Below are 17979 nucleotides of genomic sequence, written 5' to 3' on the forward strand. Positions count from 1 at the left end.
TTTGACACAGTTTGGGCTCTCTGGAGTGAATCTAAAAGCACTGAGGCTGCAGCAGTCCCATCTCACAGCAGCGATGCTGCAGTAGGAGTGGGATGCATGAATTCCCCAGAGCTGGCAGAGAAGCCAGCAAGTGCTGGTCCCAGTGGACAAGTCATAAAAATAAAGACACCGATATAAATACTTGCATAAATATAAAAAATATATGGCTGTTGTTCCATAGGATCCTGCTGCCAGGTGAGGTTTCACCCTCAGAAGTAATGGCAGGCAGAAAAGGGAGTTACAGACACACCCTAAAGCTCATGGTGCACAGCGAGTGCCTTTGGTGACAGAGGGGACCCAGCTCCCTGGTTCCCATGCCCTATTCCCCGATGTGATCCGTTCCTGCTCCTCGGCAGCCCTGGATGGCGGCTGGAGCCCATGGCACGGGTCTGCTGCCCTCCGGAGAGGCTCCTGTCAGCACCGCGTCCTTGGGCTGCTCCTTCCCGCCTGCCTGAGGTGGTTTCTGTAGCGCGTCGGGCAGGAAGCAGATTAGGGAGGAACAAAGGTGATTTTGTCTGGGGAGGGGATGGGTACCTCTCCCCGAGCTCCAGCTTGCTGCAGCCCAGGGCAATGCTGAGCCTCTCTGGGGGCTTCCACTGCTCTTTCCTCAGCCCTGCCCTTCCTTCAGTACTTGTAAACTGCCAGAAAACACCTTAAAATTAGCTCGTGGCTCCCAAATAGCACAGAGGTGTGCTGGGAGCACAGCTCCAGCTGCACCGAGGCGGGGCTTGATGTCAGGACAGGGAACCAAAACGGTCTTGTACTGCATTTACATCTTTCCCTTCTCCAAAGGCTGCTGGACACAGGCTGGTTCGGGGCTGAGAGCTCCCAGGATGCCACATTGCAGGATCCTATCACTGGCTGTGCCCTGGAGCAGCAGGAGAAGCAGAGGAATGAGGGGAGGCTCCATCCTGCTGTAAATGCAGCATTTTTCGTGCCAGTGCACCCCAAATTGAAAGCAGCAGCAGGAGCCCCTAAATACCCAGTGCTTTAGCTCAGCAGTCACCAGGGGAATCCTGTCATTCTTTGTACACTGGCTAATGGCTTGAAACAGCAACTGGTGTTCTCAGCCCCTTCTTTTCCTCCTGGCAGCAAGAAGATGCCTTTTGTTTCAGCTTACAGCTTTTTCATATGGCACCAGGCTCTTCTTTACATCCCCAATGCATTTCCTGGCCGTGGTATAGCCTGGACAAATGAGTTTATCTCTCCTCTCTGTATTTTCCCAACTAATCGAAAAGGGAAATCAGTTTGGATTTTTTTATTTTGGTTTTGGTTTTGGTTTTTTTTTTTTTCTGGAGGCCTTGTATTTTCTGCAGTTTCATGAGCCACTTATTTCCCCCAGTTTCTACCCATGGCCAAACTGCTGCCAGAAAAGAGGTCTGCTGGAGATGCCACCCACTGCCATAGGAAGCTGTGGCAGAGGCTGCTCATGGCACGTGGCAGCTGCTGAGTGGATGTGGGGATGGCCCTGAGTCCTCCAGAAGCTTCTCTCCCATGAGCATCTCTGGAGTGTCCCGGAGTGTCCCTGCCTGACTAAGCAGCAAGACCATCAGGAAGCACAAAAAGAGCTTCTTTTTCTCCTGGCACACAAGAGAACAGCCTTGCTGTCCTGTGGAATTTTATAATTAGCCTTTCTTATGTTGTGGCTGCTCCTTGAATAAGGCTGGCTGTGTTTTCTTTTCCTCAGAGCAGCGTAATCCCCCAGCCTGATACTGCCAAGCCACTCAAAGCACACACAGGAATGATGAGACATGGAAAAAGGCTGAGATGCTGCTCCACTGCCCAGAGAAATCCTGGATGGGGTGGAGAGCATCTCATCCTTGCATGTCCACATTATGGTTCTGGTCTGCAAAACCTGGATGTGGATTGATGCTGGAGCTGATGATTCCCAGTCCATGGGCCCTGGCAGACAGCCAGGACAGTGGGGAGTTTGTCAAAGTTTAGGCAAAACAGACTTAAAAGGCACCTTTGAAACTTGTGCTCATGATCTGGTTAATTAGAACTTTGCTGCTACTGGGAAATAAAACTGCCTAATTGCTAATTACTGAATCCCTGCAAGAAAGGAACAGCAGAAGCAGTTGGCAACAGTTGTAGCCAGAGCTGGCTTTGTGCAGAGTTAAAATACAAAACTCAGACTTTTTAGGGCATTTAGATGTCTGGACTTTGCATAGAAGCAAATGAAAAATCCAGCAGCAAGAGCCACAAGGCAAATTCTGCTTCCCATGAGAACCAGGGCAGGAATCCTGTGGCTCATAAAATCAACTTGTTCAAAGCCAAAAGCACACCAGGCTCCTAAAATTGCTAGGGAACTTAAGAATTCATAAGGCTGGGAAACCCAATAGGTTTGGAGGTTCCTTTTCTGTGGTCTTCAAGGCTGCTGAGACCCAAGAGTCTCACATTATCTGGCTTTTACTTGCAAGTATGGCTAAAATGGTTTAAAGGCTGTAATGGTTAAAAATTATTAAATATACACAATTCTTTTTGAAATAAAGAGATGCCCTGGTCAGGAGCAGAAGAAGACAACATGAATGTATAGAGCAGAAAGTGGTGGAGGTGGATGGGGAAGGTTTCCAGCCACAGGACATCCCTCACCACAGGCTGAGAACACAAGGATAGGTCAGGTTCCTCTAATGTCCTCAGCAGAGATGCCTTGAATGGTCAGACAGGAAAAATCCTGTGAAAAGGGACCTCTAAAGGTAATTTCTTGCCTAGGAACAGGCATGGAAGACCATGGTTTGCCCAAGGAACAGGTCTCCAAGGCCCCCAGGCAGGGAAGGAGGTCAGAACCATCCCCTCCTGCTGCATCCCAGTGCTGGCTCAGGCACCGAGAGAAGCATTTTCAGCCAGATGGTTATTGCTGACTTCCTCCCCAGGTGGGCACTCAGACAGCTGAGGAGGGAGGTGGGAAGGAGCTGAAAAGCCCAAATCGTCTGAAAAAGCTTCTTCCTTCCCCTCGAGGCGTAACCCCGGGCTCTGCCAGCACCCAATTTAAGGATGTGTCCCTGCCTGCCTCCCTGAAATCCGAGCCATTCCCTGCCCACCATGTCTCCTTAGCGGTCTTCCCTCTCTTCTCCTCTTTCTGCTTCTTCTTCCTCCTCTTCTCCCTTCTCCTGCTCCCTCTCTTTCTCCTTTGCTTTGGGGATGATCTGTCCCAGGATGGGTTTCAGGGCTGCCATCCTGCTGTAACCCAGCAGCAGCAGCCCCAAAACTGGGAAGAGATGACAGGCTGGAGCTGTTCCGTTGATGGATGAGATCCATTTTCTCCCCCCTTTAAAAACTTTTTTTTAATTTACTAAGCAAGGTCTCACCTAAAGAAAAAAAATCCTGCCTTATCCAATCCCATCTTACCAGGAATATTAATTTCAATCGTTATTTTTGAATGTTTTATAACTAACTAGCCAGCTCCTTTGTTTATTTCAAAAGAGGACGGATATTTCTGGGATTCGATACACCCATCTTTATACTGGAGAGAAAATACCAAACAGGTATGTGGATTTATGATGCTTTTTTTTAGGTCAGGATGGTAATTACAAATAATGATCTGGCAGGGTGGTGGCAGCTGAAAAACTGTGATTTCTCCTGAAGTTGTTTGAATAGTCAAAAAGTGGAAGTAATAATCAGAGAACTGGGATTCACTCCAGCTGTGGCCAAGGGGTACAAAGGGGACCAAAAAGGATGAAAGGACCTGTGGAGTCCTGTGTCCAGGTAGGAGGAGGGAGTTTTCACTGAGGGCAGAGGGCTGGCTGGGCACAGTGTATCTGCTGTGGTGTGTTATTTGGGGTGAAAGCAGAGATTTTCTGTGCCCCACGTTAAAGCCCTGATCCTCCCCTGTGAGTTTTGTACCGTCCCTGGTGGTCAGTGCTTGTGCAGGATGGGGGTGATGGAGGATTTGCTGCTTCTTCCATCGGGTCCATGGTGGGGGGTGGCTTCACATGACACCTGTCAGCTTGAAAACCTTGGGGTGAAGGCACTTCCATAAACCCACATTGAGCAACACTTTAAATCATAGAATCATCACAAAATCATAGGATGGTTTGGGTTGGAAGGGACCTTAAACTCATCCCATTCCACCCCCTTGCCATGGGCAGGACATCTTCCACTATCCCAGGTTTCTCCAAACCGTGTCCAACCTGGCCTTGGACACTTCCAGGGATGGGGCAGCCACAGCTTCTCTGAGTGATGTTAAAAGGGATGCTGGGTTTTGCTACAGTGCCATAATGACTAATTATGGCTTAAAAGCAGATTTTAATCTGTGGGGATTCTGAAAGAGACCAAACACCCCTGGGTTTAAGGAAGGGGGTTCAGTTTTCAGCTGAATCCTGAGCATTGGGGTGAGGACTGAGAAGAAGTTGGAAAAGAACAGATGGAGAAGGAAAGTTGGGTTTTCCCTCTTTGGGGTCAGCCGTGGCACAGCACCGCAGTGGTTAATGCCCGCTGCCACCCTGCGAGGGAGCAGGAACGCGCTGGCTCCGGCACAAAAGTGGCCGGCGATGACAACGTCCCTGCGAGCAGGACGCGATGCCGGGGTTTGGCCGGGACAGGGCGGCGGAGGGGCCATCTGTCAGCCCTGCCCCGCTGGAGAGAGGGGAGGGCCCGTGGGACAAAAGGCGACATTATTCGGTGCTTCAGGAGGGATGAATGGAGTATTGAAAGCCACCACCTCAGCGAGTAGATTGGTTTTCAGCCCCCATCACTGAGCTGTCTGTCCGCTGGTGAGTCTCCTCCAGAGGCTTGGTCAGCGGGAGTCGAGCAGAGACCAGGGAGATGTAACGGGGCTGTGTCCCATCCACACGGGCTCCTTCCCGCACCTCCATCACCCCTTGCTGGTGCCCACAAAACCCTTTGGTCCACCATCACCTTTCCCTAGTGAAGGCAACGGAGTCCAAGCTTTGGTCTGGAGGCTCTGGAGCCGCCCCAGCCCATGGTCTGGAGGGGCCTTGGCTGGTGGACAACAGCACACGGTCCTACCTGGGAGCTCTTCTCCTGCCACGCCTCCACATGGGAAATCCAGGAGCAGCAAAAGGCTGGATGAGGGGTTTCCATGGGAAGGAGGGGTTAGTCGCTGATACACTGGATTTCAATGACCTTTCCCAAGTTTCTGACCACCAGCAGCTGCCTGAAGCGGCAGCAGTTGTGCATCCCTTCAGGAGTGGATGCGCTCCGTGCGGGCTGGAGGGACTAATTTTAGGGCTCCGCTGAGCTAAGCCTCACAGCCCGGCTTTGCAGCCGGCGTGCGGGAGCATCCTCACGATGGCACTGCTCCCCCAGCGCACGCTGCCGCCAGGCCGGCTGCTGGCACCGCGGGGATGTGGGTCTGGGCTCCCAGAGGGATCCTGGCCAGCAGGACCAGCACCCATCCCCCTCCCAGAGAGCCTGGAAATCCACATGGGGAAATCCACCCCTTCGGCAGTGAGCAGTAAATGAGGGGGAAACATATATCTATCGATACCTTAAGATATCGAATCTCTTCCTCATTTTCTGCTGACATTCCCTGTTGCTGAGTTTTATCTCGCTGGTAGGATATGGCCCTTCAGCTTCATCTCGCCACTCAAAAAAAATTTGCTTGTTCTCAATGAATCCAGCTGGAATTACTTTTCATGTGTCTTCTGGTCACTGCTCCTGGAAATACTGAGGAGGGACATGTTCACAGGTCCTGCATGGCCCTTGGTGACCTCAGGCTCTCCTGGCACCACCACTAACACTGCTGTCTGCATGTTTCAGGGAAGTGTCCTCTGGAAATTCACCTGCAGGAGGGCTGACAAGCAGCAATGACACTCGGTCCCTGTCCAGACACCCGGCACGGCACAAGGAGGCCGGACACCGAGGTGCTGCCTCTCTCCTTGATGCCAGCCACACTCCTTATCCTCCTCGTCCTCCTCAGCCCCACTGGTGAGCTCCTGCCTGGGGCAGTGGGAGGGGTTTTAGGCACCCGTGATCCCTCTCCATCTCTCAAATTTGTGGGCAGATTTTCTCCAGGCACAGGATTATTGTGGTGTCTCCTACAGCGCTGAGTGTGCACAGGGATGGAGGGAGCAAGTTCAGCTCTTGTGTCCCCCTGTGACCTGGCTGTGATGGCAAGCCCAGCATGCAGGACAGGCAGGGGAATGGGGCAGGCAGGGGAATGGGGCAGGCAGCTGCCAGTACTGGTGACAGAGCAGTTCTGGGCTCCCATGGGAGCAGGCAGCACCCATGGGGAGATGCTGATGGCCAAGGGATTCTCCTGGAGTTGCTCCCCAGGACCTGTGAGACCAGTCCTGCCAAGGAAATGGGTGGAACGAGCACCCATCTCCTGAGAACAGTCTCTACGCACTCCTGGCAGGCACCGTTCCCGCCAGGATGGGAAGCATTTCAATAGACCTGGGAAAAGCCATTCCCGCTCTGGAACGCGGGTCCACACGAGTGCCGTGGCAGCGTAGTTATCCCAGTGTGACTCTATCCGTGTAATTACAGCCGGGCGGTGGGGAACGCATTCCTGCCTCAACAAACCCGCACCAAGGCACAGCCAGCCGGAAAACTGGGAATTCAGATGTAGTCAGACATCCTAATTGAGTTAAATCGGGTTTTATCTTCCCACCCCCTCAGCTGGTGCTTCCCTTCCCCCTCAGGATGCTGTGGCAGCATCTGCGCTCACACTCCGGGTGTGGGGACCCTGGGGGGACCCTGGTGGCTCTGTCGCGGTCCCCTGCACCGCCTGGCTCTCCTGGATCTCTTCCTTAATGGGCACAGATTAGTCGCTAACGAAGGGCCATTTGTCCTCTCATTTGGTGGTGTTGTTTAGCGGCGGTGTTCACCCGAGTAGTTTCCCTTTTTCTTTTGGCTTTGTGAAGCTGGATCAGAGAAACATGGAGGGCTCTATCGCTTCTCAAAAAGACAGCTCCTTATTATTGTAGACACACCAGGCATATTCTTTTCAGATCTCTCCTGACTTTGCTGGAGGATGCTCTTAAATGAATATTTCAGAGCTTTGATTTTGACTTAAAGGGAGATGAATATTTATCAATGTCCTTTTTATCCACTGTTTTTTTTTTGTTTTTTGTTTTTTTTTTTTTTTGGCACTGGAGTGGACTAGGTGTTAAAAATCAATACAAGCCAGGATGAAACACTCTTCCTAGAAACCCTCGTGCTTCCCCTATTTTTGGTGCAGGGGTGAGCTGAATTACCTCTACCGTGTTGTCCAGCCCACGGGGCTGCTGTATCCTTCCCTGTCCTCTCCTGCAGAGCCTCTCTGCTCCCGTGGTCTCACCTGTTTAATCCCCAATTCTTGCTGGAACCAGAGCATCCCTTTCCATGCCTGGTCCAGCTGAGTAGGGCAGGAGCACTGACCACGGCGGAGCTCCTGGCTGCTGATGTTCATCCCAGCATCCCTGCTAAGTCATGGATACAGCCACGCAGTTACCTTATTCTCCTTTCTCCTGGGGCTTCTAGGTCTTTCTTTGATTTCTGCCTGACTTAATGGTCTCCCAGGCAACGTCCTAGCAAGGAAAAGGGAGGTGGGTTGATCTGCTCCTCTGTCCCCCCAGGCTCACGCCGCTTCTCACGGCGGTGACATCCGCCTCCGGAGCGGCTGGGATTGACCTTCACGTCACTGCTTGCAGGCTGGGCGTGAAGCAGGACGGGGCTGGTCCGAGGCAGTGGGAGGAAAAGAGGCCACAGAAGCAGCACAGGTGTTGATCAGCCCTTGGGTGCTGTAATTGGCATGGAGGCATCACAGAATCATGGAATGGTTTGGGTTGGAAAGCGACCTTGAAATTTATCTCATTCCAAACCCCCTTCCTTGAGCAGTGACGCCTTCCACTAGGTTTGGAAGGATTTTGGAACGTGTCACCCACTGGAGAGGGTTGTGTAGCCAGAGGCTCAAGCCCAGGAGACCTCGGATGCCCAAGGAGATTGTGCTGGGCTCCAGCACTGGACAAGTGCTTGTGGACTGGGATGTCTACGAGGTCCAGGCTCCCATCCCCATCCACCATCCCCCAGGGCATCATGATCATGTTGCTGTCACCTCCTGGACAAGCTGGAGCCCACAGTGTTGGCAGCATTCCAGGGAGGATCCCACATCCCTTAGCAGAGGGATTTTGTGCTCAAATAATGCCCAGCAGTGAGAGGGGGTTTGAGAGATGAGGACATATCCTGCATCCTTCAAGTGTTCACCTCTCTCTGGAGGAGGTTTCCCCTCCCTCTGGATGGGGTTCACCCCCTAAGGTGGCTGCACCCCATCAGCGGGTGTGTTGGTACTTGCATGTAATTATGGAGCTTCCAAAAAGTGGATTTTGTTGGGGAAATAAAAGAAAAAATCAATTAAAATGTACACAGGGTGCAGCGTCTTCCATCAGGTGATCTCCAGTGGGTTTCTCAAGCTGGGCAGGATTGATTTTCCTGGTTCCCATCTCACCACCCAAGTTTTCCATGGGGTGATGGTGCAGGAGGATGCAGGGCCCACAGCAGGGCCCACAGCAAGGCAGCAATGGAGCCAGGGATGGACAATAAGGTCCTCAAGACCTGGCCCAAGACAGGATCCACCTGGAGTGGCTTGTGCTAGCCATTGGGGTTATTAGGGTCACACATGTCACCTTGTGCTTCACAGTCCCACCAGAGTCACAGTCGCTCATATGCTGCCTCAGTTTCCCCACCTGTGAAGAAGATGAAGTGATGGCCTGGGGAAGGGTGTTCGTTTTTCCCCATACAAACTCCAGAACTTTGCAGGAAAGGGAAAGATCCAAGGGCTGCTGGGTGCTGCCCACCCCCATCCCATGCCTGCTGCCATCACTCCCCAAGCTGCACCTCCTCCTCTCTCAGGAGAGCTGATCCCTCCTCTTCTCCCTTGCAGGCACCACCTCTGAGCCCGAGATGTTGCCATTCCCAGGTGAGATTCTTCTCTGAAAGTCACTTTTCTCCAGGAAGGTTTCTAGTTGAAAAATGCATTTTTAGGTAAAAGAAGGAATATGGGGAATTTAAAAAAAGGAAAGATATTGTTTTGGAACAAAAAGCAGCAAGAAGAAGCTAAACTTCTTTTACAGAAATAAAATAAAGATTCTTTATTGTCCCTATTCCTCTAATTATCCTGAAGGGAGAATTTTGCCACCTCCTGCTGAGTCCCTGTCTCTGTGCCATGCATCACACACAAATAAATAATTCCCTTGATGTGGTAGACCCCGGGCACTTCCACTCCTGCTCCCCATTGCCAGCAGCCTGAGAGATCATCTCCATCCCACCAGCTCCCACGTGGGACCAGCTCTGGATGCATTCATTGAGGCTAATAAGAATTTGCTAATTGCATCTTGTCACTTGTCACCTATTGTAAGCCAACATGTGGTGCCACGTGTCTGCTTTTGCCTTCACCCTTGGGTTTTTGCCCGTTAGCAGGTGAGATGATGGGAGCATCACAGAGCCACAGAATGGTTTGGGTTGGAAGGGACCTTAAAAACCATTTCATTCTACCCCTACACTCTACACTTCCACTAGACCAGGCTGTCCAAAGCCCCATCCAGCCTGGCCTTGGTGCTGGTGCATCTCATTCCTGGGTTGAGATGGGCTGTGTCTCCACAGCCACTGCTGCCAGCAGATGACGGGGAGCCGTGTCCCCCCAGCAGGTGGGCAGCACCAAGCCAACAACTGCGCTGTGCTACAGAGAAGGGGCAGGAATTTATCTGAGGAGCAGGAGTTTGACGGAGATTTGCTCCCCACGGCCCGTTGCCTGCTGAGGGACCTCTCTGTTCCCATCCTCCCAGAGATCCGTCTCGCCAACGGGCCCAGCCGGTGCCAGGGGCGAGTGGAGATCCTCTACAACGGCTCCTGGGGGACGGTCTGCGACGACGACTGGGACATCGTGGATGCCAACGTGGTGTGTCGCCAGCTGGGCTGTGGCCGTGCCATCACCCTCCCAGCCGCCATGACCTTCGGCCAGGGGAGCGGGCCCATCTTCCTGGACAACGTGGACTGCAAGGGCTCGGAGGCAGCCCTGAGCGAGTGCTGGAGCCATGGCTGGGGCATCCACAACTGCTACCACTACGAGGACGTGGCTGTTGTGTGCAACGGTAACGAGGTTGGGTTCCCTGGGGGCAAAGAGAGCATGCCACCACTCCTGTGGAGTGCAAGACTTGGGGGTTGCAGGGACCTTGGTAGAGCCCAAGAGTCTTTTCTCAGAGCCTGGCTCTCTGACCTGGGTCAGCCAAACATCCTCTGCATCCTCCTCTTGCTCCTCTCCTCAATCCAGGTCACCTCCCAGCTCCACGGGCTGGTGCTCCATAAGGTGACCAGCCTGTTTTGTGTTCCTTGTCACTCCCAGATCAGGGACTTTGCGCCCTCTCCAGCACGATCCCTGGGGAAAGAGCACATGCCCACCCACGCTCCTGCCTCTGAGTCAGTTGCTGCCCAACTGCTCTTTCCCCTTTTGACTTGTGTTTCTTTAAATTGCTGAGCTTTTCAGTAGATGTTCCTAAAGGTGAGAAAAGCAGTGGAAAGTGTTTGAACTTGGCAAGTGAAAGTGGAACGGCTCTGTGACGGCCCTTATGTACCCCACACACGTTCCTCCCTCGCTGTGCAAGGTTTGCTCATCAGCCAGGCATCAGTGAGCTGTGAAAGTGAGGCTGTGCAGACCTGGAGCAGCTGTTCCATGAATCCCCACGTCCTGCAGAAGCAGGGCTTGGAAAAGGAGAGATGGAAAGGCAGGGATGCTGGGTTGGCTGGTACCAACAGCAACCAGAGAACAAGGGTTGTGGATTGAGCAGGAAACTAAATCCTGGCATTGTTGGAGAGGAGAGGTGGAAGGAGTGAGAAAGGAGGTGGGGAGCTGGGTCTGAGGGCAGAAGAGAAGCTGGAGACATTGGCAGAGAGCTCTGGTGCAGCTGCAAACCCCTCTATTTTCAGCTGGGGCTGGTTTGGTGCAGACCCTCCTGGAACAGTGGGGAGGGAGGGATCCCTCCGGCTTTGAGGTGGAGCAGCAGCAAGTGCCACCTCTCCCCTTCCTTTTGCAGAGTTCTCACCCACGCAAGTCAGCGAAGGACCGACCACCAGGACCCTCACAGCCTCGGTACAGGATGGGGAAAGTAAGCTGCTCAGCCATCACTGCCTGAGGGCAGTGTCCCCTACTGTCACCCGCTGTCCCTCTTGAAGCCTCTCAGCCCTCCAGTCCTGAGGTGCAGACCCCCAAACCCCATCATTGGCCATGGCCACACCCTATCCCAGAAGTTCCCAAGGTTCCCAAGCCCCATTGCTCTAAAGCTTTAACCCTTCCTGCTCTTTCTCACTCATTTCCTTTGCCATCACGGGCACGGCAGGGTCTGGGCACGGTGGCATCGTTGTGCCACGTGCAGGGACACCACATCCTTCTCACCTCATGCTGCCACCCTCCAGGTGACGGCAGCATCCGCCTGGTGAGCGGCCCCGACACCTGCCAGGGCCGGGTGGAGATCTTCTACCGCGGGAACTGGGGCACCGTCTGCGACGACGACTGGGGCCTGAGCGATGCCAGCGTGGTCTGCAAGCAGCTGGGCTGTGGGCAAGCCCTGGATTACAAGAGCAATGCCTATTTTGGCTATGGAACAGGACGCATCCTCCTGGACAACGTCAACTGCGACGGCAGCGAGCCCTTCCTGTCCGCCTGCTACAGCCTCGGCTGGGGCATCCATAACTGCGGCCACCACGAGGATGCTGGGGTCATCTGCGCAGGTACCGGGCAGGGCACAGCCCTCGGGGTGGGGAAAAACCCAGGGACATCCTGTTCTCCAAGCAGAAATGGCCTCAGACCGATGCTGAGATGCCCAAGGGCTGGGCTCTGCGCTGTGGGAGCATTCTTGGTCTTTAGTCTTGTTCTTTATCCACCCTCATCCTGGTACTCTGGGGTAGCAACCCCACACCAGGAGCACAGCCAGGGTGGTGATTTGCAGGGGAAATGCATCTGCCATCCTGCCACTTCCCTCTGCCATTTCCCTGCTCTGCTGGCTGGAAAACAAGCTGCCCGTGTCCGGAAGGAGGGAGCGGCTGCCAGGGGCCAGGCACCGTGCCAGGCCCAGCCTGCCTCCCCTTCCCCTCCTGAAATGATGTATTCCTGCCATTCTCCACTGATTACTGTTTATAATCTTAATAATCCCCCTGAATTCCCTCATTATCGTGGCTAATGACGGGAGCAGTAAGTGCCAGTGCTTTCCCTTTCCCACTATTAATGGACAAAGGGGATGATGTAGGACAAAAGGGACAATTTTTTCAGGCTGGTCCTTTCCTTCCTAAACATCCCCATCCCTTCTGGCACCTCCTCTGGGCACAGAGTTGATGGCACCATCATGTCCAGACCTTGCTCAGAGGGTCAGAGGATAATGGACCATAAATGGTAATGAATCCTGATGATAAAGCTCCCAGCTGTCACCTCTATCCCTCTGTGTCACCACAGGACTGGACACATCCACCATCACATCATTCACCACCTCGGTGGCCCTGGACTCCGAGGAGACGCTCACAGCCACGGCCACAGGTAGGATGTTAGTAGTCACTCATCTTGGGGGGGAAGCTGTGCCCTCTGTGTCCTCTTGTGACCCAGCCTGGGCCACCCTGGGGTTCTGCCATGCGTGGGTGATGCTCAAGGGGTGACACTGCCCATGGCAGGGTCCTGCCAGGGGGCAGCCACGGTGCTGGTGGTCACTGGCACCGACTGGAACAGGGGCAGTGGGTGCTGGATCTGGACCTCTCAATGCCCACGTGTCCCCATGCTTGTCCCAGCAGTGACAGACAGCAGGGACCAGCCCTCCCAGGCCACCGAGGTGGTCACCACCACGCTCCTGACCATCGAGCAGGAAAGTAAGTGTGCAGCTGCTGCTAGTCCTGCAAGGGGCTCCACGTCCCTGGGGGAGTCACTCCACATCCCCAGTGCTCACCCCATGCCCCCAGGGCTCCTTCCATGTCCCCAAAGGTCACCCCATGTTCCGTGTGCTCAACCCATGCCCCAGGAATTACCTCACATCCCCCGGGCTCACATCACATCGCCGGGATTTACTCCATGCTCACAGGGTGTTCACCCCATGACACTCAAGGGTTCATCCCGCATCTCCAGGGATTGCTTCATGCTCACAGTGCTCACACCATGTTGTTTGGGAACCATCCCCTGTACCCAGTGTCACCCCACATCGCCAGGACTCACCCTGTGTCCCCAGGGGCTCAGCTGGCATCCCCACGGTCACCCCATGCTCTCCAGATGTTACCCCATAACCCAGAGACTCACCCCATGCCCAAAGGGGTTTGCCCCACATCCCCAGGGAGCTGCACCCATGTCCCCAGGGTTTACCCCAGAAACCGGGGGCTCACCCCACACCCTTGGAGGGAAGCAGGGGCCACCGGACCCCCTGTGCAGCCCTGGTCCCCCCGGCGTCGTGCCACGCAGGTGGCGGCTTGCGGCTGGCGAACGGGAACGGGAGCTGCCGCGGGCGGGTGGAGGTGCGGCACCGCGGCACCTGGGGCACCGTGTGCGACGACGACTGGGACTTCCCCGACGCCCAGGTGGTTTGCCGGCAGCTGGGCTGCGGCACCGCCCTCGCCGCCACCGTGCTCGGCTCCTTCGGCTACGGCAGCGGGCCCGTCCTGCTGGATAACGTGGGCTGCGGCGGCGGCGAGGCGCGCCTGGCCGACTGCTTCCACCTGGGCTGGGGACAGCACAACTGCGGCCACCACGAGGACGCCGGGGTCATCTGCCGAGGTGAGAGTGGGAGCTGCGAGAGGAGGGGTCTGCGGGTGTCCGGTGAAGCCCAGCTCAGTGGGAAAGTCAATCAGAGAACGGATGTAGGGAGGGTTTCGGCCACGCTCAGGCTGGCTGTGGGAAATGGGGTCCCCCAAATGGGGCTGGGGGTGAAGAATGAGCCCCCCACACCCCGGGGTTTCTCCTGCACATGGGGACAGCAGCAGCAGTCGGTGCCGTGGTGTGGGTGATGGCTGAAGCGTGGCACCCCCTGTGGTCCCCATTTGTGCACAGTGGCTGCACATCCCACCCCACATCCCTGCAGCCATCCCCAGCCATCCCACACCACTGCTGGGGGGCTCGGACCCGAACCTGTCCCTTGAGTCACTTTTCCCACCTCTCCTCCACTGCACCAGGTGCTGATGACACTGAAGACCATTTCCAAGAGGCCACTGCTACAACCACCACATTGGCCCCAACTCGTCCCAAGGAGGGTACGTACTGGGGTGTCACCTGGGGACACAGTGCCAGCCCTGGGGATGCTCCATGCCGGCACAGGGTGGAAAAAGAAGTGGCTCAAACAGAGGCACAAGATCTGGCAGTGCCTGGAGCAGCCCACAGGAGGGGGAAAAACTGATGGCACCGTTAAGTCACAGCCTCTCCTGGTGCCCCAAGGCTAGTTCAGGCAGAGGTGATGGACCATTGAGTGATGGACCTCAGGGTGGGGAGAGGAGGTGATGGACCAAAGGTGCAGAGCTGGGAACAGAGGTGATTGTTCCTCCAACATAACATCCACCACGATGCTCTGAGGGTCACCCCCAGCTCTGGCAGGTGGTCACCCCCCCCACTCCTGACTGTGCAAAGGCACTGGGGGAGCTCTGGGCTGACCCCAGGGCAGGCAGGGAGAGTGGGACACAGCCCTGGGGTGGGCACAGGCAGGGGCTGCCTCACCCCCTTCCCTCCGCAGGGTCCCTGCGCCTGGTGAACGGCAGCCACCGGTGCGAGGGGCGCGTGGAGATGTTCTACCTGTCCCAGTGGGGCACGGTGTGCGACGACGCCTGGGACCTGCGGGATGCCAAGGTGGTGTGCAGGCAGCTGGGCTGTGGGCACGCCGTGGCAGCCTGGGGGGAGGCACGCTACGGCCAGGGCACCGGCTACATCTTCCTCGACAACCTCAAGTGCAAGGGCCACGAGCCCTCGCTGCTGCGCTGCTCCCACATCCGCTGGGACGTCCACAACTGCGACCACTCCGAGGATGCCGGTGCTGTCTGTGACATCCTATGACCCTCCCGCAGGTAAGGGGGGACAGGGATGCTGGAGGGAGCTGGTGGCAATGCCACAGAGAGGGGCTGAACCCTTGCTGCTGGTCTGGGCACACTCCCTGCACCGCCCCTGTGGATGTTTGGGTTCTGAGGATGGGAGGAGTTGGGTGAGGACTGGGTTCTCCTCAGCTCCTGAAATAGTGGCTGAAGCTTCCCCCCCCCCCACCCCCAGACTGCTCCTTGGAAAAACAAAACTGCTTCTGGTGTGAAATCTGGTTGGTTTCAGCCATTTCTTTTAGGACATGAGGAAAGAAAAATGGATTTTCTGCTGTGAAAATGATGCTAAATTATACTCAGAAAATGTAAAAAGGGGGCTGAAATCACACCAGGATGCTCCAGTGGCTCTGCAGTGAATTACTGTTGTTCTGCAATTTGCTTTGCAAGCCCTCCAGCAATCCCAATACCAGTTTTTTCTTCCCATTTTGGCATCAGAAATACCAATTCCTCCCACACTCCCATGCAGCAGAAATGCAGGCGTTGGATCTCACGCCATCTGCAATCCTTGTGCCTGTTTCACCTGTTCCTTCTGCAAACACTGTGGGGTTTAGGAGAGCTCAGATGAGATTTCCCTTCCTGGGGGGCTTCAGCACAGCCAGTCCATGCCCAAAAAATCTCCTGGGGAGTGGGAAAGGATGGGGATACCCTGCAGTCCCCCCATGCTTCTCCATCCTGTGCCATACAGACGTGCTGGCTCTGGCTGCTTTGTCCCAAAAGCTCCAAGTTCCGAGGTGCCCAGGGCAGGCAGGGAGCTGGCAGACAGGACACAAGCAGATGGAAAACCATAGGGAAGACCCCAAATCCCTTCCCAGAGCAAAGAAAGGGGCCCAGCAGCCTGCTCCTTCCCCAGTGCTCTGCCTTTGGGGTATAAAGGCTGTTTTCCTCCCAGCTCAGGTGGAAAGACCCAGCCTGCAGCACCAGTCACCTTCACCACCAAGTGTTTGATTCCTACTGGGACATTGGGAAAATGACTTCTGTGTTCTCATGGATGGGGTTCAAGGGTGGGGAAGGGCTCATACAGTGGCACAGAGCTCACTCTGCTGTTTGTGCAATTCTTTTTGTGGATAAGAGACTGTGCATATTCCTGTGTTGGGTTTTTTCATTTTCCAGTTTTTTTTTTCTTTTATGTGTGTGGGTTTGTTTTTGTGAATACATAAAAGCCCTTTGAAAGTGCTCTGAGAGCTGACTTGTTTTCCTGTCATCCCCTCAAATCTCTGGGTAAAAGCAAACACCTGGAGAAGAGCCCCAAACCTGGAGGAGAGAGCTCAGTTCTTGGTGCCAAAAATTGACCCAAATCCCTGGCTTAAAATGCTCAAGCAGCCTTTAATTCCCACCCAGCTGAGAGCTCAGCTTGGACCTTTCCCCACCCCAGCTCTGGGGTACAAGCCTGCAGCCCATCAGGCTCAGGGGTTGAGGTTGGATCCAGCTTTGGGTCTGTTCCCAGTGGGATTTGGCAGTCATGTGAGCTGTGGGGTGGCCCTGGCCCCAAGCTCAGGTTCCTGTTAGCTGCCTCCCTTCCACTTCCCATGGACAGAGCTTTCTCAGCACTTTGATCCCAGTCCAGATCCCCATCAGTGGGGAAACTGAGGCATGGAAGCATCTTCCAGGCAGGCTGTGGCAGCACAGCTGGACAAGGGCCTGCTGGGGCCCTGGGAGAGGGCAGGGAGGTGGTGTGGGAACAAAATCCTCCTTTCCCTGCGCTCCCAGGTCCTGCTCGCTCCACTGCCCCCTCACTTCCCGTCTCGCCTCCTGCCTGCAGGACAGCTGGGCAATGCCTGGGTCCCGCTGGGAGCAGGAGGGGGACAGAGCTGTCCCCAGCAGCTCCCAGGCCATCCCCACAGCCCACGCCAGCTGGGGATGGGTCAGAGGGTGCTGAGGGCTCCTCCAGCTTTGCTGTCTCCCCCCTGTGCCGATGGGAGATGGAGAGGGGCTGGTGGCCAGGAGCTGCTCTGGAAGCTGCTGCCTCTTGGGGTGTCACAGGGAGGAAGATAAGAAAGGCTGGATGGGTTTTCCCTGTTTTTCTTGGGGAGTATGCCTTGAGCTGGCAAAGCTGGGCTGTGTTTTGGTGTTACTCCACACCCTGCTCTTCTTGCCTTTGAGCTGGGAAGAGCAGGTCCTGGTATCCCAGAGTTTCTCCCTTTCACAGCCTACAGTCCGGCAAGCAAAGGGTTTCCAGCCAGGAAAGGCAGCAGCTGCCTCCCTTTCTTCCAGCCTTTTCTCCTGCAGCCAGCTTGGGATGGGCTGAGATCCACAGGGATCCCCCCAGACGCTCCACAGCCAAGCTGGTCATCATCTCCCGTTTCTCTGGAAGCAGGGAATGGCAGGCAGGGTGGGAGCAAAGTACCGGCGAGAGGATGCCCTGGGGCAAGGAACAGGGGCGTGGAGGACGCCCTGGCTCTGCAGCAGGGCGCAGCAGCACAGAGGATGCTCTGAGGCTCGGTAGCAGCACAGGGAATGCTCTGGAGCAGGGTGCCAGCGCGGGAGGTGCCAAGGGTGTGAGAACGTCCCACCACGGGACCACAGCCAGGCTGCAGCGGCTGCGTGGGAGCCGGGAAAAGCCGAGCTCCTGCCCAGCTCCCATCCTCTTGCCGACGTCAGCTGTTTCCCGGCGCCCAGAGCAGCTGCAGCTCCACACTGGTCGATGTCATCGATTAGTTCCTCTCCCCATCCCTGGAGAGGGGATGGTGTGGGGGGTAGCAGGGAGGAGAGAATAAATATTTCAGCAGGTCCAGGCAAAAGCTGGGGTTATTTTGAGGCTGGGATTTATGGGCTATTAGGAATAAGGAATGAGTCTGTGCTGGGAGAAGAGACCCATTAATCCAGGCTGAAGGAGCACAAATGAGCAAGGGGAAATGGAGGAGGCTTTAATTATTTTGCCACGTTCTGGAATAATAAGCTGGCCTCTGGCTGGGTGCTGGTGTGGGGCTCAGGAGCTCTGCTGCCCGGGAACTGGGGCAGGTGAGG

General features: G+C 55.3%; 1 protein-coding gene across 1 annotated transcript; it reads left to right on the plus strand.

The window, feature by feature from the left end:
- Positions 1–5807: 5807 nt before the first annotated feature.
- SSC4D (scavenger receptor cysteine rich family member with 4 domains) lies at positions 5808–16095 on the plus strand. Its single transcript, XM_053995762.1, has 11 exons — positions 5808–5928; positions 8864–8899; positions 9765–10070; positions 11010–11081; positions 11389–11703; positions 12422–12502; positions 12748–12825; positions 13406–13717; positions 14113–14190; positions 14664–14991; positions 15905–16095. Exons 1-10 carry the CDS (start codon positions 5808–5810, stop codon positions 14978–14980), a joined length of 1716 nt encoding a protein of 571 aa, XP_053851737.1. The 3' UTR covers positions 14981–14991; positions 15905–16095.
- Positions 16096–17979: the final 1884 nt, after the last annotated feature.

This window comes from Vidua macroura, chromosome 20, assembly GCF_024509145.1.
Source record: "Vidua macroura isolate BioBank_ID:100142 chromosome 20, ASM2450914v1, whole genome shotgun sequence".
Taxonomy (NCBI): domain Eukaryota; kingdom Metazoa; phylum Chordata; class Aves; order Passeriformes; family Viduidae; genus Vidua; species Vidua macroura.